The following is a 21,060-nucleotide window of genomic DNA, read 5'->3' on the forward strand; positions in this document are numbered from 1 at the left end:
CAGTGCACGTTGATAATCCAGGTCATCTTCTTGTTATCCAGCATGGATTCATTTTGTGCTTATGGCTTTACAGCTCTTCAGGAGGCAATATCTAATTCCTATCGCTGACCACCACCCAAAGCCTCATTGTATCTTCAGATATTAACCCAAGATCAATTACATTCTGTTAAGGGTTACTACAAAATAGCAAAATACATCAGAACTTACAAGAATAAAACAAAAACCAGAATGAAACGAAGCACTGTAGGATTGTTCAATGACTCTGCTACCTCCAAAGTGCAGAACCAGCAGTGGCCCTCCAGCAAGCCATTTCTTTTCCTTCGCTTGTGTTTCAAATAAAGCTTGAAGGGAAAAGGTGACAATTGCTTGCTCAAGGGCAATACTGCAGGGTAAGCTAACAGGAACCCTCTTCCAGATACATTTTTCTAAGCCCATTATGTTGAAACCAGTCCCCTCTCCGCAGCCTGGCAAGATTAGCAAGAAATCTAATCTTCAGTCTGCTGCAGTAGCAGAAATGAACCTGCTATATATAGAAAAACCTAAATCTTGCTGCCGCTGAAGAGTAGGCTGTTCTGAGAGCTAGGAAGATTACATTTTTAGCAGCAGTTTCCTGGAAAGTCTTTTAAACCAATTCAACATTTTCTTTCCCCAAACTACAGGGCAGAGCAGACCACCACCAAGAAAGAGGTCATCTGCTGTGACTATTTGAGTGAGAATTACCAAAAATAGTAAGGCAAAGCTTCACATTTCAGTTTTCTTATCTCCTCCTTAAGACTGCCCTTGCAAGAGGGAATACAAGACACAACCACGTTGGGATTTTGTTGAAGTTTGTAAATAGAATTAGTATTTACCAAGCTGATTGAATTCTCTCCGGTGCTGCAGGTTTCTGGAAATGCCGTCACATAACAACAGAGCCGTAACTATTTGGCAATGGCTTACCTGAGAGGCAGCAAAAACCTCTGCAGCTATCGACGAGGAAAAAGGAACCAACAGTTGGAAAGTATTTACATTTACAAGCTCATTGTTACCCACAGAAAACTTTCTCCTTGACTAAATATTTACTCTTTTTTTTTTAACGATTTTCCATTAAGATGTTTCCGAAATTTCTCTTTTCCTGCTCTCCCTCGCTAAGGATGTGTTTGGTTTGCACAAAGCTCCCTCCTTTAGGGAGGTGCCAGCTCACCTCAAGGTGTGCACGGGGGAAAGCCACCGCAGGGCAAGGACGAAGCAGGAGGCAGGCTCGAGGGAGCACAAAGGCACCGGCATTTCCTTGCACCCTGCTCATCCTGCTCCGGGCTGGTGGCTGCTGTAATGGCCAATCAACCCAAAATTTGTGCAGGATTTGCTGCTCCACCTGAATGCACACATGGGACCTGCTGGGATTCATCCCAGAGAGCTGGCTGGTGTCATCTCAGCACCTCTATCAATTATTTTTCAACAGTCTTGGGAATCCAGGGAGGTCCCAGTTGACTGGAAGCTGGCAGATGTGGTCCCAACATTCAAGAAGGGCAAGGAAGATCCTTGGGCGTGGAGCTGGGACAGGGCAGGGTCAGGCTGGGGGTGAGGGAAAGGTTCTGCACCCAGAGGTGGTCGGGCACTGGGACAGGCTCCCCAGGGCAGCGGGCACAGCACCGAGCTGCTGGAGTTCAAGAAATGTCGGGCCAACGCTCTCAGATAAAGGATCTGCAGAAATTCACTCCCTTCTGGCATGGAAGCTGGGGCTGGGATGAAGATGCTGGAACATCTGAGGTAACGCTGCTGTAATTGAATCTTCACTGGCAAAGTCCCTCGTGCCCCAGAGGGCACGTTAGCTGCACTTAAAGTTCTTTATCCCTGCAAAGAGCAAGTCTGGTTTTGACTACGGTCTTGGCATACTCCTCAAAAGACAGTAGAGACATCCTCACCCCAAACAACACGGAAGAAATCTACTTAAATAGGAATAATTTAATAGGACTGCTCCACTAGGGCTGGCTGTTCTGCTTCCCAGCAGCTCCAGGCCTCTCTCTCTGTTCTGTCTCTTGAACTGCAGGCAGACAAAAACTCTCCTATGAATTATATCAAGTCCCTTTATTTTAAAATCATGGAGAGGCTACACTGGACAACAGAAAAAGGGAAAACTCGACAACCACTCCTTGTTAAGGCTGAGGAAGAGAAGCTTCTTTCAACCAGCACCGTGCCCGTAAGCAGCCTAACTCTAAAATTATCTTACTCCTTCTTTGCAGCTCCCAAAATGAAAAGTCACTTCCATCTACAGATTGTTTTTCACTATTAAAAATGAAGGCAGGGAGATTAAGAGAGGTTTTTTTTTTTATGATCTTGCCCGGGGAAGCAGCGCAAATGATGACATTTAGCCCATTCAGCCCCACTCCACTTTGGCTCCTAACAAAAGGCTCTCTGTTCGAGTGGGTTGTGCTTTTGAAGGCTGCCTGTTGAACAACTCAACGTGCGGAGCAAAAGAGGGGGAAAAAAAAGGACAAGAGGAGATAAAACAGCCAAACAAATTTCAACGATTCAGGCCAAGTCCTGGGAGATCCAGGAAAGTGCAGAGATAAATGTTTAAGAAGAGATAAATACCTATGTTGCTCCTGAAGGTACTTAAGTACTTAAAATAAGCCAGATCACCTAACAGAGTAATGTCTGTGAAGTTGTGCACCCCCTGGTCCTTCTACCTCTGAGAAAAATCTTTATGGTCATGTAAATTCCCTCAAGGCCACTGACAGCAACTGCATTATGAGCCTGATTTCTTTCAGGCTGAGTCCCCTCGCATCCCTCCCCTGCTCTGCCACGCAGGTGTGTATCAGATAACTCATCACTGCTTTTCTCTGAGCTCTCCACCTTGCAGCGCAGTCTCTTCTTCCCCTTTTCCCCAGAATCTTCTTATTCATCAGCACAGGTCCTTTCACAAATCTCCCTGCTCCCAGCAGCATGGCCCCGGGTCCTTCTGTCCCTACAGCTCCTGTCTGCTGAAAAGACAAAGCCTGGGCAATGGTTTCATGGCTGTCTTCTGCCAGCGAGCTGAAGTTGCCTGCTTGCCTTTGGTCTTTTGGTTTTCCGGAGGAGATGAAGGGGAAAGGAAAGCCACAGAGATCTGTGCAGGTTCCTCCTCCTGTATACATAGCAAATTCTCTCAGTTACAAAGCAAGAACAGTAACTCTAGCTGTAACGACAGCGTGGAACTGTGCATTACTGAGACAATAAACCTTTCTACCCTTTATTTTGCTCAGCAGTAGTCACTGAGCTGGCTTGTTATTTGGGAAGTGACATAACGGCAACATTTAAACAGCAAGATTTTGGTGATCCTTCTGTTCTCTGTCCGGTTACATATTCCTTTCTCTTCACACAAAGCTGGCCAGGAAGCATCCTCACAAACTCACAGAAGGAAGGAGGGAAGCTTCCTTCCCTTGGGCTCAGGGGAAAAGAGCAATGCTCTGATGCTCTGACTATCAATTGCTCTTGCAATTCTCCGGTGGCAGCAGCTGCCTCAGGGCGAATCCTGTCTCAGGCCAGCCACAGGATAGGATCTGCTCTGCTCCTTCTGTCCTGATCCACCCCGCTCCTTCTGTCTGTGTTGCCCCGTGTTTGAATTTAGCTTGCTATTCATTAGAAAAAAAACTTGGAATTGCATCTCAAAGGGCACAGTGCTTCCCAGGCTGCCTCCCCAGCTTGATTTAACTCTTCGGGCAACCGCTAGCTAGCCCAAATGTGGTGCTGCCTCCCGTCTGATATCCATATTTCTCATCCGACTGAATGGCTCTGAGAGCAGAGCAGCTCATGGGGATGCTCTCCAGAGACTGTTCCAGGCAGAATTGCTTTACCTGAGGCAGTGGCAATTTGTTCTCTGATGGCTCCGACCTCTGCTTGCTCCTCTGAGTCTCACCAGATGTCCTGGAGCCCGCACCCTTCAGGTCCCCACGCCGAAGGGATGCCAGCAGCGCCTTGTTCCAAGGCAGTGCCCAGGGCTGAGCAGCTGCTGGAGCCAAAGCTGGACATCAGAGTCCTGACCTAAGTAGTGCTTCCTAAAAAATGAGGGACTGAAAAGAGCATGAAAACGAGCAGCCAGGTGTGTAAGAGTCCCTTCGTTTCTTTCAGAAACAATCCACGCCTGCTCACCTTGAAGGAATTATGGAAGGGCAGCTTTACTCCACAGATCATATTTTCAAACGGCAGCAGGCTCGTTTATGTGCCAAAGCCTATTTTTAATGCACAGTGCCAAGACAAAGTTTGGGTAGAACACAGCGTCGTGTACACTCAAAGCTGACCTCACCATCAACTTCCTTGTCTGGAGAAATGCAGTGTACTTTTTATTTTAATCTTTACAGAGTGATGCAGGCATGAAAAGCAAAACAGGGTCACAATTCTGGCCACTGCTCAGCACGGATAAAGGAGAGTCACACATTTTCTGTGTGAACTGTTACAAACCTCCTAACCCACAGCCCCTGATATCCCACCTCGCCTACTTTGATGTGAGCTCAAAAACTCTGTTTGCAATGAGGATTGTTAGGATTGTTTTAACTTACTACTAAAAATAAACGTCCCTACTAAATAAGCTATCGAGTCATTCTAACGCTAAAAATGCCAAGAAATGAGTGTGCTTGTAGATTATATGTTTCTCGTGTTATAGACTGATCCAATCACCCCGTTATTCACTTTAAAACCTAAGTCCAATTATTTCACCTGGCTTACTCGTGAGAGGGCAGCAACAATGCAGAGCACCCTAAGCTTCCTGGGCTTAAACAGACAGCTGAGATCGGTTTCTCAACTACAGGGAAAAAAAGATATAGATGAAAGTAGTTAAAGGACAAAAAATGACATCAATCTCTGTCTATATGACTAAAAGGCAAAGCCATCTGTTCCTGTTCTTTAAAGAGGTCTCCTGCTTCATTTTAAATTCTGAAGTTCCTTTGGAAGACACTGGGAAGACGGCATCCATCTGTCAAACCGCACTTCTCCTAAATGTGATCTTTCTGTTTAGGAGCTGACGAATGCAGATGGGTGGTCCTGGAACCGATTTCCATTTGCAAGAAGTGTTAGTTTTTATAAGACAGCTGAGACGGCTCGGACTTCCTCCTTCCTCTCCATATGCCTGCTGTGACGGGCTTGGGAGAACTCCAAAAAATTACAGAGAAATAAATCCGCAGCCCCCTGGCCAGTGTTTTAGGCACCATTAAGACAAGACACTGTTAAGCACACTTTGCCTAGACAAGCGAGAGACTATTCGGCAGGAGCCGTAAGCCCTGACAGAACCATCCCTCCAATTTAAATAACACATTTCTGTATCCTGTGGTTGCAAAGACAACCTTCCAAGTACAAGCTGAGCGCGATTGATGCTTTGATGCCCGCCGAAAAACACTCCCAGTGCTGTTGTCACTGTGGGAAGGAGAAAGAGATCCATTATGAGAAGTGGAGCAGTAGTGATGACAACTTTTTCCTTCTCTCATCTCTGCCACTGCGGCCTGATCTGCATGTCAGGGACTCACCGACTCCTTCTGCCAGCTGCAGGGAGGTCTGTCTCCTTGAAGAGCAGCAGGATAAAAACACTCCAAAATTTATCTTGCTGAGTGAAGGAGGGAAAAGGTTTGGTATCGAGTTCTGTGAGAAGACTCAATGCTAACTCGAGAGCGCACAATGGATTCGGTAGCAAGATCAAGTCCTTGAGAGCTTATAAGAAGGGAATTTCTAAAAATAGGGGGCATGAGAAGAGATAAAGGCATAGCCAAGCTTCAAAAACCCAGTCGGAGTAGCTTCACCTTTTTGTTTTTACTGCCAGAATGACAGCATCTGCCACCTAACAGCCACCACAGCCCCTGCAGAATAAAATTAGGCAAGCTGGACTTTTAAAATACAACATAACCAACGCTGAATTCTCCTTCAATTCAAGACAAGTTACTTTTTTTTCCTCAAAGGCTTGATGGTTTTTAGCACTTCATGTGTGATTCTGCTAGCCATGATTTCATACAGAGCAGAACATCTCAGGACTCAACACTAAAGCCAACGCAAAGCCCAGGAGGATTAACGTGTTTTCCGCTGGGATGAGAATGGGAGAAGACTTCTGTTTGCCTAATTCCGACACCCAGGCCAAAGTGCTTCTTGACAGACTAATGAGGGGAATCTAGGTCCCCTAGAAGGGACCGTGCGCTGTGGGGCTGTCATCGCCGCTCTCCTACACGGCTGTGAAACGAGGACAAATTCGAGTTGTCACCTCGGGCGCCTCAGGGTGCAGTTTCACAGCAAGGCCAAGTTAATTGACCCCCTGCCCTTTCCCCTGCCTCCTATATCCTGCCCTGGGTTTAAGATTGGTTGGAACTGGCCATGAAACTCACCTCAAAGCCCCGCATGCTGCCTTTGGACCAGCAGTAGTGTGAAAAGTCGGGATAACGTCTTGAACGAGGAGACCTGTGAGTGTTGGCATCTAAATATTCTTCCTGTAGTCCCGGGATGCTTTACAATATATTCCAGGTTGATCAATTCATGCTTTCTAAGGGTAGTTTTTTGCTGCTTTAGCACCTTAATAACCTTACAGGAGGTGTGAAATGGAGATGTTACTGGAGGAGGAGCAGGGCACAGCTAAGCTGACCTTATAGCTGGTTAACATCACACCCTGAGCTCTGGTGCTGAAGACATCCAACATGTTCACAGCCACCTATAACAGAGTTTAAGTGCCCTGGAGCCAGCTGGACACAGAAGATGTTACAAGGATGTGTTTAAGGCAAACCCCTGAGTTTTAGATCGTTTGCTCCACGAGACAGAAGACAAAGACTTCTCGCTATGGCTGAGAGTGAGTGCTGACACCGCTAAAACCCAGCAGCACAGCACTTCTGCAGGCAGGAGGCTGCAGGGAAAAACACACCAGATGAACTCGGAAAGCTATCTGCTACTCCCCTGGTCGCCAGGCTGCTGTGAACATCCTCCCACAAAACTCCCCTGCTGGCCCAAACAGCTGCTTTCACACACGAAAGCAGGAATTGCCATTCCAAAGCTCTCACGCCTCGCCTGCCCACATGGGATGTGCACCCCAACATAGGTTAAATGACATTTTATTCCTAGAAAGGTCCACCATAAATCTAACCCCAATACTTCTTCCAATGCCTTGCAATACCCACTAAGACTATTCACTGATTTGCAATGTACTATTATGGAAAAAAAACACATTTGTCACAAGTAGCCATGCCAAAGGGATTTCCTTTTGGCTGCCCATGATGGGAACTCTCCTTGGCTCTGCCCAGTATTTATTGTCCAAATTGAAAACCAAAAAGCACTCAGGTAATACAATAAAGCCTCTTTAAAAATGGAAACGTGAGGGTTTTTTTGCAATATAACTCGGAAAGAAACAGAGCATGACACCGATCCGATCCAGCTATGTTTAAATAATAGGATGCAAAGTGAAATAAGAACGTAATCTGCTGGATTAATACCCTAAGAACTGTTCTGCACAGCAAACAAAACCCATCTATATGCATGCTAATATTTTAACAGCTGCGTCTCAATCTAACATTACAAGCCATCTGTTACATCTACATACCAGCAAAAATACACGCACACGGAGACACATCAACAGTTGGGGAGCAGAGATTCACATCTCTGGGCCTCAAAATTAAGGCTACTTCAGAGAGTAATACTTAAAACGTACTGTCTGCTAGCTCAGCAATGCTTTTCTTCTCCTCTCAGTGAATTTGCAGGAAGGCCAGGCTGTCGGGGTAGGGCAGGGGCTGCTCTAAAGCTCAGCAGGCTGCTTCGCGCGCACCAGCGGCGCGGGGCGGTTCTCACGGCGGCGGGGTCACGCTCCGCGGCCCTGCCTGCATTTATCACAACGGGATCCAGCCCAAAGCAGGCTGGGCTGCCTCCTCGTCAGCTCAGCAGCTCCTTCTGCCTCATCTTAGGATCATCCAGCCCTCTCTCATGCCCCAACTACGTGCTGACAGTACTTTGATCAGGAGGATTCTCCGGGGATAGTGTGGTGGTGATCACTTCAGCCAGCTTCTTAACGGGAGAGAAGGAAAGCTGTAGTTGGTGGTAGCCTTCACATGCGTTAATTGCAGAGATATTGGATGATCTAGATAAAATCTAGATTTTATTTAGGAAATCTGAATGATTGATTAGGAAAAAAAAAAAAGGAAACAAACCTGCCAGGGGCTACACGTGCAGCTCTCCTGCGCTGCACGGCCATGAGTCCAACGCCAACAGCTGGAGGTGACCGAGCGAGCTGAACTTCTGGAGCTGCTTCTACACATTAGTATTCTGCACAAAATTTGTCTTGCGTGCTACCTGGACAACAGGACTCCAACACTGGGAAAATTAGGTGGCATTTGTGGAAGGTTTTGGTGTCTGAAAACAGAGCGTGTGTGTTCTGAGCGAGTCTACAGTGAGTCTGTGTGTTATGGTCACTACTGTGACTCTGGTTGTTCTGATCAAGCACTGAATCCATTTATTAGGATATTTCTATTAATTTTTTTTAAGCTTTTTAAAGAGATCGTCCATCCCAACCTCTTACGTGGTTTCAGAGGTGTAAGAGGGCTCCAAATGGGCCTTTTGCCTCAGCAGACAGTAATAAAGAAGAGAAACAGCCTGAGAACCCCTCAATTTACTCCAACGTATGAAATGAAAATCGATTTCTGGTCCAAATAGAAGCCTGAAGATAATTACTTGGTGACTTTAATTTTAATAATTAACTGCTTTTTAAAAACATGTCAGAGCATAGCAGCTGCAAATTAAAATTTGAGATTCACCGGGGGACTCTACCCCTCCTACTCAGTGCTAAGCTAATGAGGTCACAAATGAACCCTACAGGGGAGGACAGGGAAAGGGAATTGGAAAAAACCTGCAGTTGTACAAACTTAGCAGCTTGCTGGCCCAATTCGGAAAGCCCGGACAAAACTGTCCCATTAAGCCTCAAACCAGGCTCCCCAAGTTGATTTTTCCTCCCCACAGTTAATAATTCACAAGATAAATATTTGAGAGAATTCCCACAGTGCCTCTGCTTATTTGTTTCTGCGGCACCCTAAAAGCACGCCTGCTTCTCTCAAAACGGATTAAGCAATATTTTGCCCTCAAAGGTCCAGGAGTTTCTCCATACCTTCGTGCCTACTTCTCTGCACCACCATCAGCTTTGGGAAGGGCTGCTCCTACAGCGTACACCGCACGTCTTTGAAACACTTTGGCCAAGCAGGACAAGACATAACACAGTAATAAGATTAACGAGGCAGTGGGTGGAAAGAGGGGACACAGCTGGATGGGAATGAGAAGAAAAAAGGATTGCCTGGCTACTTGGTGAGCTCCCAGCACTGGGGATGCACCCAAATTCTTGCTCAGTTAAACAGAATAAAGAGGAGCAAATATCTGCAAGAATTTATTGGTGCAGCAGCACATCTTCAAAAAGCACCTCAAACAGAGAACTACGCTCACGAGCACTGTAATGTACTCCACGTGTCAGGTTTTGCACAAAATTTACTTGCAGGGATGTTTGTAGCTAGGGAATATATGCAGAACACAGTAAGTGGGATCAGACTATAAAAGAGAGGGTCAGGTAACTGGGAAATGCTGCACTCAATTGCTGGGAGATGCAAGCAATCGAGGCTGAGGCAAGAGACAAGCGGGGGTAAGCGTGTTTTCCCACTGATTGCCTGTTGGAATAATTGCCTGATGCTGCAAAATCCCTTTTATAACCCTCTGTATTTAAAGGGAAGGAAAATTGCATCACATGAAGCCGAGGCACAGGGCTCTGAGCTGGCAGACCATGGTGTAAGTGCTGCTCACCTGGCTGCTGGCTTGAGACCTGTCAGAGGGTGTCAGAGGGTGCTGCTGCTCTGTAGGACCCTGAGAAGGTCGCCCAGCACAGCTGGGAGCCCAGATCCCTTTGTCTCTTCATCCTCACAAGGAGCAGGACAGGAGATAGGAGCGTACTGATGTGTTTGTTAGTGTTTTGGGGTGAGCTCTGCTCAGCAGCCCTTCGCTGCTTTCACTCACGCTTACCTCCTGCTGCCTCCAGCCTCACAGATGAGGGACGGACACGGTGCAGATGAGAATTGTGCCCTCAGATCCATCACGCTGACTCCTCTCTGGTGGGCACTACAGGTTATGCCAGAGGAATCCGCCGTCCCTGTAGGAGCTGCAGATCTTTTGCAGCCCTGCCTTCAATTCAGAGCCCCTTTCGAGTCCCCTCCATGACCCTGGCTCCTAACAGCAACTAGTCCTGAGCAGGGAGGGGCAACAAAGCCCGAGCTGTAGCAGCCTGGAAGCCCATTCCTTGCAGACAAAAGCAACTGCCTCCTGTGGTGTTGGGGGAAAAAAAAGTAACTGATGGATCTGAAGCATTGTGTTGGCTTTTTGTGATGCCGCTTAATTAAGGTTACTCTGAGTAACAAGAACAATTTGCCTGTGGTTTCAAATAAGGATAAGGAAAATGTCTGTGATTTTGTTATTTTTCAGCACTTCAGCTGCCAGATTTTGTAGAAGTGCACTTAGAAGACAAGTTTTCAAATCAGGCCTTTTAAGTGATATTTCTTCTACAAGAGGTAAAAGCTATCTTCCTCTAAGAACTTGGTCACTTGAAAAGCCAGCGTGGAAAACCTGAAGCCACAGGAACGCCATTGTTCTTTAATTAAAGTTTGGTATAAATTGATTTGTTCAATAATAAATTTCATATGCTGATAAAACATCAGAAAGGCACTTAATTATTGTGTGACGCTGTTTTCTTGACACTTTTTTGGTACTGACAATAAGCACCAAGCCTGAAATGAAAGGCCAAGCTGTACCTGCAAGGCAGACTGAGGTTAACATCTCCGCACTGCACCTGCCCGGGTCAGACACCGGTGCTATAACAGTGCCAGGAGCTACCCAGGGAAAATAAAAGGATTCAGACGCATCAGATAAAGGATAGTACGATCCACTGACTGCATATTCAAAGAAATGCACATTCAAAGATGTTTTCAGGGAACGCATTCAAATATGAACGATGGATTAGGGTCAGGAGAGGGGAAAACAGCTGGGTGAACGGCTGGTCAGAATCGTCTCGCTGGGTTTAATCACAGAGATCTGAGTCGGGAGAGACCCACAGGGCTCATCGAGTTAAAGATGTCATGTTTGTGGCAGTGAGAAGCTTCTGTTCCATAAATCGAGGAACACAAACAAGCCCACAGCTGACAGCACCTCCTAAAAGCTACATTTTGGGTTTCCACAGCATTCAGCTGAGCTACGAGGAGCCTTCCTTCCTTGTTCAAATCCCATCCAGCCAGGCCTTTGTGCTGCTCCTCTCTTTTCAAATTTCCTGCCCCGTTACCAGGGCAACCCCCGGCTGCTGAGCGGGGCCGGGGGGACCGGAGGCAACGGGACCGTGGCCACCCGGGGTGAGACGAGGCTGTTTCAGAGCCGAGGGAAACGAAACCTCACAGATGAAAATGATTCCACCACCACTCGGATGTTAAGCCGATGTAATTGCTTCAAATCAGCAGTCTCAAATGCAGCTGAATTGTTTCATGCTTCTGGAAGGATGCTGAATCCTCCCTGTGATGTCAGCGGGCTCTGATGGCACCCTCAGAGGTTTCCCGGACACCTGGGAGCAGCACGGCTTCAGGGATCTCAATCAGGAGCTTCCCACATGTGTAAGCAGTCTTCAGCAAAGCTTGAGAGACGTGGAGGAGCGAGTCCAGGCCTTGAGGATACTGCAAGAGTGGGGTTACCCAAAGTAACACAGCATGATGCTAACACACTATATAAAAATATAGAGTGGGCACACTTTTGTTCCTTCGCCTCCTAAAACAGACAACGGGAGGATGAGGAGGGTTTATAAAACCCCAAATGAGGCTGAAAGGAACAGCGTGGTCCTGTTCGCTGCGTCCGCAGCACAAAAAGGCAGGGCACGAAAGCAGCGGGTGGGCTGTCTGAAAGGAGAAAGCCAGCAGCAGCCAGCTCCTGATGAAACATCTTTAACTCACCCTTTGCCACTGACTGCTGAGGATATTTGAGGGCCATACAGGTTGAGGAAGACAAGCAACAAATCCACGGGATGAGATGAAGCACAGGTGCTGGCACATTTGTGAATTTAAGCAAATTTATCCTTTGAATTTTAAGGATCTGCTTTGATAAACCCTCCTCACGCCGCAGAACTCAACAGCTTTGCAGCCACCCAGGAACATCCCACTGATAAAAAATGACTCAAACCCAGGGAAGGCCTCCTAACTTTCTCTAAAAATCACCACGAATCACTCAAAAACAAGTGAGAAAGATGCAGCCACAGCAGCAAGACAAACTAAAAAATTTATGACAACTTCTTTGGTGTTTAGGTTATTTTATACTTAGTCTCATCCTGTCGGCCTGCTGTGGCTTTGTTTTTGAACCCAGCCATCCTGTAACTGGAATCATCACTGCACACTAGAGAAAACAGGGAGAGAAACACCACTTCCAAGCGGCGTGCAAAATGAGAAGTCCACGCTAGCCTCACAGCTTTAAACAAGTCCGGAGTGGTTTACATCACTGCCAACTTCTCACAGGGAGAAACACGCTCAGGAAGAGCGCTAAGTCAAAAGGACAGAACTAAAGAGCTTTCAAGCTGGTATGTCAGCGAACAAGTTGGGCTTGAAATGCCTAAATAACCTCGGGAGAACATAGAGGGGGGAGAGAAAGGGCTTGGTAAGGAGGTGGGCTACGAGGAAGAGGTGATTCCCTGCTGGGGGATGCTCCAAACCCTACCCACAGGGCACAACGTGGCTTTTGTCCCGCTGCAGCTGCCCCATGGAACGGGATGATTTTATTTAAGGTAGAGAAAAAAAGATGGGAATGAGTGACCACGCCTGTGGGAGGAGATAAATATTAAAACCAATATTCCCTTAATGCTCTGCCATGACATTCTTTTGCCTTAGAGGTCATACGTGCACCTGGAAAGCTACAATTGGCCAAAGCACCCTGTCATCTAGCTATGCAAAATAAATTCACGTGGCCCACCTTTCCTCAGAACTCCTCTTTAAGCCTCCACCAGCTGCCAGAGAACTGGCCCCGCCGCAGAGCCATCTGCCTGCGTGACCCTGAAAACAAGCCCGCTGTGAATGATGTTGATTAAGATGCACATCCTTCACTTTAAGCTCAAAACCCTCACACTGAACTATTAAGGCTCAACTTCGCTTCCTTACCTCTACTTCAATCACCCTTCCAAATTCCTCTTTAAGAAAACAGGAACGTGGTGACAGTTCACCTTCAGCACACCAGCAGTGGCTCAGCAGTTTAACAAATCACCCTACTCTTCATTTTCTCACTATTAGCCTGCGTTTTTAGACTATTTGTGGGGCATTGTGTCCTCATTAACGCACATAAAAGGCTGGGAACACTATTGCTGAAGTTATTCTCTGGAGAAAGCCTGTCGCCAGGCGAAGGGAAGAACAAGCAGGTTGCTAACACCTGCAGTCCAGCTCTGCTGTTTGAGTTTTAGGTTAAAGGAAATGCTCTTAGGTTCTCTATTCTTTCCTGCTGCTCCACACTACAATTCCTTTATCTGGTGCAAGGATACGGCCCCTGGAGGGAAAAAAATCAGGTGTTCCTCGCTGGGATTGCTCACATTCAAATGAGAGCTGTAGTTTTTAGCCCCTTTGGTGTTTGTTCTGGGATGAATCCCATGCTTGAGTAAGCTCCAGGTCTGCTGGGGGACCTGAAAGCTCTGTGATCCATTTGGTTTGCTGTTCCTGATCTGGGTACTCCTGCAGCCACAAACACCTTCCTCCCTCAGTTGGGATTTCACCGCTGTCAGAGCTGCAACACGCTCCCAAACACACCACATGGCACGCAGCAGTCACCTAAAACTCCATCTCTCTAAAAAAAACAAAGCACACATCTCCTCCTGGGTGTTCCTTGGCGTGGGTTTATGGCTTCTACAGATTCCTAGCCCCAGACAAACCTCTAACCCTTTTTTTCCTTATTTTCCAAGTCGGTAAATAGGCACGGCCTGTGCTTTAGCTGAGCATGAATGCTTCTCCTGCATGCAGTTCCTCTTGCTGTCTGAGGATGCTGGACATTTCTGTCTTCACTGAACACTTTGTTCAGATTATTTGGAAGTTCACCAGAGCTTAGGATGAGAAGAACAGGACTGATAGTCCTCAGCTGAAAGCCCCCTTCCTCAGAAGCCTCCTTTTGTGAGCCAAACCACCAGACCGCACTAATTTTTGTGCGGATCATCTTGGGAACGTAACAGCTCTAGTTCTTCCCAACGTGGTCTCACCCATTTGGGATTTCTCCCACCTTCACACAATGCTCGTGCCCTTTACAGGTCAAAACCGAAGCCATAAACGGATGGGTTTCAAACAAAAAAGCCTCAGATTTCCTAAAGCAAGAACTTCTAAGCAGTACTTTATTAGCAACACGTTAGCTCTGCCTGCGCTCTGCAGTCACCTGTGCAGTGCCAGCTTTGAGACCAACGTTTGGGTTTAACAATAAAATAATTTAGAACACTTACATGGCTATTTCGAAGATAAAAATCTGGAGGAGGGATAGGAAAGCCTGGAGTAAATGAAGGAGCAGGCTTTAATCAGCTGGCGCACAGCTTGCTTTCTTATGATCATGTACAGCTCCATTGTTCTGTGGCATCATAATCTTACGCACTGAAGAGAAGATTAATCCTCGCTGCAAATTAAAGTCTAAGATTAGGGTGCTTACACAACACTGACTAATTAAAACCTACTTTTCCATTAGCATTACGTTCTTACACTTCTACAGGTTTTAGATGCAGAACTGAGGACTACAAAGAGCCCAGGAAAACGGTCGAGATTTAGAAGGGAAGAGTGCATGGGCAAGGCAAAAAGAAAATGAGGGGCAAAGATGGAATTTAGGGGGGAAGAAGTTAAAGGATCTCCCACCCTACCCTGTCCCTATCACTGCTCAATGGGAAATAAAGTCAATCCCCACGTCTCAAGAGAAATCACTCTGAAATAGAAGTGGGGCAGCACTGACCCCAGGGAAGGTAAGAACCTCACCATGTGAGCCAACATCAGTGAATTTGGCACACTTCTCCCTGGTCCTTATAAAAAAAACAAGGACTGAGAGAGAGTAGTCCCTTCTGATCCAAACCCCAGTACCTAAATTTGGTAGTAATATGCCTGAAAGAAAAGCTATTTGAGAAACACTGCCAGGAGCCTTAAGCTTGACATAGCAGCAAAAGCAGCTACCCCAGGTGCTAAGAGCAGGGTGAGAACAAAGACAGCCACGTCTTCTGTCAGTGTCATGTCTGGGTATGCTCAGAAGAGATAAAAAAAAAAAAAAGGAACTAGTTTTAAGCCTCTAAAGATCAGCATAGAGAGAAGAAGAAAATATACTGCCACAAAATGCCTTTTTTTTTATATAATATATATATATATCAGAAAAATATCTTTTTAAATGATATAGAAATGTTTTTGATATATATATACACACACATCATATAAAAAATAAATCAGAAACGCAGCCAGCAAGGGCACGCAAATCTCACAGCAGGTACTCAGTTCTGCAGCAGGTCAATAACACCGCCTGCCAGAATTCATACAGCAAGAAACCACCGCGTCTGGAAAAGGGGAGGAACAATCAGGTGTCTTCACTTCTGAAGTTTATGTTCTGTTATCAATCCATATGCACCCAGAGGGACCCATTTAGGGCTCATCTCTCTCTGCTTCCTGTCCCTCTGATCCCTCGTCTTATTTGTGAGGTCCCACAAATGGCACGGTGGGGAGAAGGAAGTGCTGGTGGTGTACTTGGCTACAAAGAGGCTGGCAATCATCACGTTAAACCACTTTTCTTCATCAGGAACAAATGCTTTGATAGCATGCTCTCAATCTCTGAGCTACCAACACTTACATGCTCGCTGATAAAAAAAGATATTTGATTACAAAACTTGTCTGACAGCAGCCAAAATCACCGCTTGCTAGATAAATAAGTCCTTCAAGGCCAAGGGAATATTAAGTGGAAAAGGGAGGGAAGATAGTTCTCCACGTTATAGCAATAATAATCCAAGAGGTGGGTAAGCAAGATGGGATTCCTCAGGGGAATGGGGCTAATTTAACTTCCATGGCCTTGTCCAGCACACAATCTGCTTAACACAATGGAAGCAGCTGATAAAACAAACAAAAATGAGCACCAGAAGTAAAACAGCAGAGACCAGCACCTTAAATACTAAAATAATTCTCATAGATTTTGTTTTAAAGTACTGACTAGTATTGAACTCTGGTCAGACTGTCGCCCTGAACCTGAAGTCCCACAGCGCAGCAGACAGACCCCATTAGATGGTTCCTGTAAGAAAACCACCCGCTCGCAGATCAGGGATCATTCTGAGAACACCCTGAGGCAGCACGAAGCACGGGGAGCCCTGCGGTGGCTGTGCTGTGCAGAACTGCAGGGCAGGACAGCTCCCAGCGCCGTGCAGCCTCTGCGAGCACCACCTCACAGCCTCGGGCCCTGTAGCGACCGGGGCGCTGGTGTGCCTCATCCTACAGCCCCTTTAGAAAGGAGGAGAGGGTGTGGAACAGCTCCTGGGATGCAGTGTAGGCAAGCAGGTATTGTGGATGTTATGGCTCCATCCTACCCTAACAGGTAACGCGCTGTTTCCCTGGGATTAATCAGGATGTCTTGTGCCAGTATTGCTGGAACGCGACAAAACGGCGATGGCATGACTCGTTCACTTATAATTATCGAGGAATTGGATTAGTATAAAGACTTAAAAAGGCGACTTGCTGATTTGGGTTTTTTTTGAGAAGTATCAGTAAGTTCAGGTTGGAGATGAGGAGGTATTTCTGCTCAGGAAGAGCAGTCAGGCGTTGGGACGGGTTGCCCAGGGAGGTGGTGGACCCGATCTTGGAGGGCTTTTCCAACCCTAAAGATTCTGTGATTCTATATTCGATGATTCTAAGTAAGGTTTCAACAGTTCCTCCAATGAGGCAATCAATGGCAGGGGAAGAAAAGTACAACAAACGTACCAATGGCAAGACAACAGCTGTAGGAATTCTCTATTTTTACTTTATATTCACTCTTTCTTGTAGTGGAAGCCCTTACAAAGTCTGCTTATAGAAAGCAACGGACGGAACACTACAAACTAGCACCCTGAATACTAAAACCAAATTTCAGAGAATTATTTTAAAGCACCCATTAGCATTGAAGGCTAATTTTAGAGTGTTTTCTTCTAATTTATCTGCTGATTTGGTAGCCACCAAAACAGCAAGAATGGCATCACAGGGTACTCTCACAGCCAGAGGAAAGAAATCCAGAGCACGAGCTGAACTCCTCTGACAGTTTTTATTGGAAATTGCTGTGGAAAAGTGCTACTGAGAAACCAAGAAGCACAACCCCCCTCATAAATACACCAGATGAATCACGCGGGTCCTGCTGCCTTGTTCTTTTATGCTCCCAGCAGTTAGAGGAGGCTCAGAAGTGAGAGCTGCTTGCCAGCCAGCATCACAACGCCAGCTCGAATGGACTCGATTCAGCTCCCAGTGCTCCAACCGTATGACTGGAACATTAAATAATGCCTAGGAAAAACTAAAAATCAGCTTCCTTCCCGCTAAACACAGACTTAAGGGGCAGCCTAGGCTAATAGAAGTCAAAACGTACTTACACAAAGCCAGAGATTTCCATTCTTCCTCCCGAGCACCCCTGCAAACTCCGAAGTGGTAGTGTGGGGACCTGCGTTTGCCACCCAGAGACAAACGTGCTGCCTCACCCAGCCCTCCTGTTTCCCATGGGGCATTCAAACATCGCCCTAGCCCACCCCAGGCACAAAAAACCAACCTACATGCTAATTACACAGGCAAAGGGAGCGCTACCCACATCCCCAACGCACCCACGGTAAGTTTACGAGTGGTTTTGGCACTGAGCTCATACCCCAGCTGCAGCCACGGCGTTTCACACAGCTCATGCCCCCTGTGCAGATGAGCAGAGCAGGAACATTTCCTTCTCCACTGATTCCTTTGCCTAGAGAAAGCTCTTTTATGAAGATAAGAACAATTACAGCACCTCTTCTGCCTGGCCTGTGGGTCTGTACAGCCTGCCGCTCCGCTTCCAACGAGGGCCATAAAGAGGCTATTAGGGAAAGTGAACGTGATATTTTGACAGTTCTCTGAAATCAGTCGTTTAACACGCAACAAAAGCCAGAAAAAAACAACACAACACAATGTTGGCCATCACCAGCACGTTATTTGCAGCAACGGGCATGCCATTATTCCTGGGTAAATCCCTCGTGTGCCCACATGTGGAGCAATGTGCCATTCCTGCACCTCAGCAAGGACTGAGCTGGAAAAGGGCAACCAAAATGAGCCTGGAACGAAGCAGCTGAGCTGCAAGAAGAAAGCCCCGACAGCTGCAAGACTTCAAGCTGGAGAGGAGAAGCGCCCTGGGGGTAAAACTGAGGTTTCCAAAATCACACGTGCAGCAGGGGGGGGGTTAACTGCAGAATACTGCAGGATACTGGAACAAAAGGGTACCGAATGAAACGAGCAGGAAACTGGTTTACAACCAGTTAGAGAATAAGCACTTCTTGGTTTTCACTGAAGGGGGAAGTCAGCATTACACGTGTTTTTCTACCTAGCCACAGCCTTTGGCATTCCCTTCCAAATCCTGGTGCAGCCTCCCCAAGCTTTTGCATCCACAATATTCTTTCACAGCTTTTTCTGCAACCACCTGAAGGCTCTTTGCTCTGACTTAGCTTCCAGCAGCTTTGTCTGATGGAGCCTGCCCCCTGTGCTGGAGGAGACAGCGCTCCGTCAACCCCCCCCAAAGCTCTGTGTGCCCCTAAGGATGGTGGCAGCTGTTTGCTGCTTTAAAATCAGGCTAAAGCAGCAGTCCAACATTGTTCATATGGGCCACATTCCCTAAGCCACCATTCTCCTCTTCTCTGGACCTCTTTCAGTCCAAACGCAGTCGTTGGGGTAGCCCAGAACTTTTCCCAGTGCTCCAGCTATTTGGGAACCTCGGGACTGCAGAACACCACAGCAACAGCTGAGCTTCATTCTTTCCCTAATTATTCCCAATGTCTGATTTGCCTCTACTTTTGTACTGCTTTGTCGAGCTTCCAGATGAGATTTCGATAGAACAAACCGTCACAAGGCCAAGAAAATAAGCTGACCACCACTGATGTCATGAGCATTATTCCCCCTAACACATAAAATATTTATTATTTTGACTGTCCTCCACAATTTTATGGCTTAGTGCAGCCCACAAATATAACCAAAATCTCTATAATACTTCATTCTGGTTTGGCTTTAGCTTTCAGTTATTCACAGCAGTATCAAGAGGCTCTCATCACACTGCTAACCACCTGCTCGTCACCAACAGGAACCCACCTTCACCATGCCTCTGCGAGCAAATCCCAGATCTCTTCAATCCACTGGGTTTCACCAATTCCTTCAATATCTTAAGTTCCACTTCTCAAGAGGCAATAAATACTTATTCACACAATCCGTTGTTCACACTTTTATCATATTAAACTTGCTTTGGCTCCGTTTTCCTCCTTACAGGCAGGATTTTCAAAAGGTCCTCGCTCAGAATTTCCCAGCATCATTTCTAAAACCATCTTGGCTCCTGTTGCCACGTACCTGGCCCAACTGGAATCCCTAGCCACAGCCAGATGAGTGGATAAGAAAAACAACAAACACCAGGCCATAGTTCTTTCAAACAAAGCAAATGGAAGGGTAAGAATCTCTATTTTCTTCTTGCAGCAAAAAGCTTGTCGAGCCTGGTTCACAGCCCTTCCGTGGAAAGATTAAATAACACAAAGCCTTGGCTTTATATAACAGCAGCAATTAAATTAAGTTTTGGTATTGTCAAGAAAAGCATTCAAAGATGAAAACACGACTACTGTTTCTTCTCTCTCTGTTCAGCACAGAGTATCTACCAGCAAGGGTTCCTCAGCACTTCAAAAAAATACAAACAAATTTATTTTGCACAAATCTCTCACGGAATTACTGGAATAGGCTGGAAGTGAGACGTGCCCAATATTCTGTATTTCTCCCCCAATTTTAGGCACGCCACAGAACACCCAACAAGGAAACCCCTTTGGCAGGGTGGGCAACAGGATGGAGAACAGACTGCAGTGAGATGAGGTCTTGAATAAACCAGGCTGTAGAGGAAAAGACCAAGTATGGATCTGAAACCCCATCAGGAGAGTTCTCCAAAGAAAGGTTAGACAAGCACCAGCAGAAATGATTTTTAGATTAGCAATTCCTATTATTTTTGTGGTACCTCCTATTGTCCTCCAAATTTTAGAGGAGTACAAAAAAGCCAGATGCTCCAAAACCACCAAAGAACACAGCCTTCAGAACTGGAAGCCTTCTCTTCATTGTTCAGTATGCTTTTCCTGGCATTTAGTTCGGTGCCAGACCATTCCAAATATACATTCTTGATCTGTCTAAATATTTCAAGTAACAGACTTACAAACATAATACAAACAGATCTAGAGTATTTCATTCAGTTATACCCAAAAAGGCTCATTTTGTAGTCATAGAATATTTTAGTATGCATTACAATACATCTTTTCCAAGTGGTGTTTATTGTTTTTTTTAAATATACTGATTTTTTTCATTTTTATTTCTAACATAAACATCTTCTTGGCTTCTGTTAGGAATTATTCATCAATTAAAGGCCCAAACCACAGAAAGTGATGAAAAAACATAGTCCTACCTCCATCGCCAACGCCGCTGTTTGCTGGTCATAATGATTCAGGAGATTAGGCATGAAGGTGGTGTTGTAAGGCAGGTCCTGGCACATCCGCAGGATGATGGGCTCGCAGGAAAATAAACTGTGCCCTCTCGAGTGCCCCACCAAAACATCCAAAAGCCAAAGGTAACAGAGCATCCAGCTACCGGCCATCCTTCCAGGCCGTGAATGGGGCCAGTTACTGAGCCCAGGCAGAAAGCTTTTTCGACAATTTTTGTGCCTTCTGATTTCACTCCAGCAGCAGTATTTGCAGTCCTTGTTTAAGGCTCTTCAAAACTGGGACTCTCTTCGTGCACAACATCGTTAGCTCAGCCCCAAAGACGATGCAGTTGAGTGAGGCATCTTGTCTTGCCTTTCCGCAGCCTCATACACCACGTGTTACGTCAAGGAATTGAGACGTTTAACCACATTCCC

At 46.3% G+C, this 21,060-nt stretch overlaps 1 protein-coding gene across 3 annotated transcripts in view; it reads right to left on the minus strand.

Annotated features, from left to right (window-relative positions):
- FZD3 (frizzled class receptor 3) overlaps positions 1 to 20,799 on the minus strand; it is a gene marked incomplete at both ends in the record, with an annotated part of 45,333 nt that extends 24,534 nt beyond the window's left edge. For 2 of the 3 annotated variants that reach the window (XM_084284759.1, XM_084284758.1), the window contains one exon: positions 20,611 to 20,730. In XM_084284759.1, the coding sequence (XP_084140885.1) occupies positions 20,611 to 20,697 (87 nt within the window). Of the gene's footprint in view, positions 1 to 20,610 lie in introns of all 3 variants that reach the window. The other variant, XM_084284757.1, reaches the window with a different exon arrangement.
- Between the last annotated feature and the right edge of the window lie 261 nt (positions 20,800 to 21,060).

This window comes from Netta rufina (genome assembly GCF_964035555.1).
Source record: "Netta rufina genome assembly, chromosome: 3".
NCBI classification, from domain to species: Eukaryota; Metazoa; Chordata; class Aves; order Anseriformes; family Anatidae; genus Netta; species Netta rufina.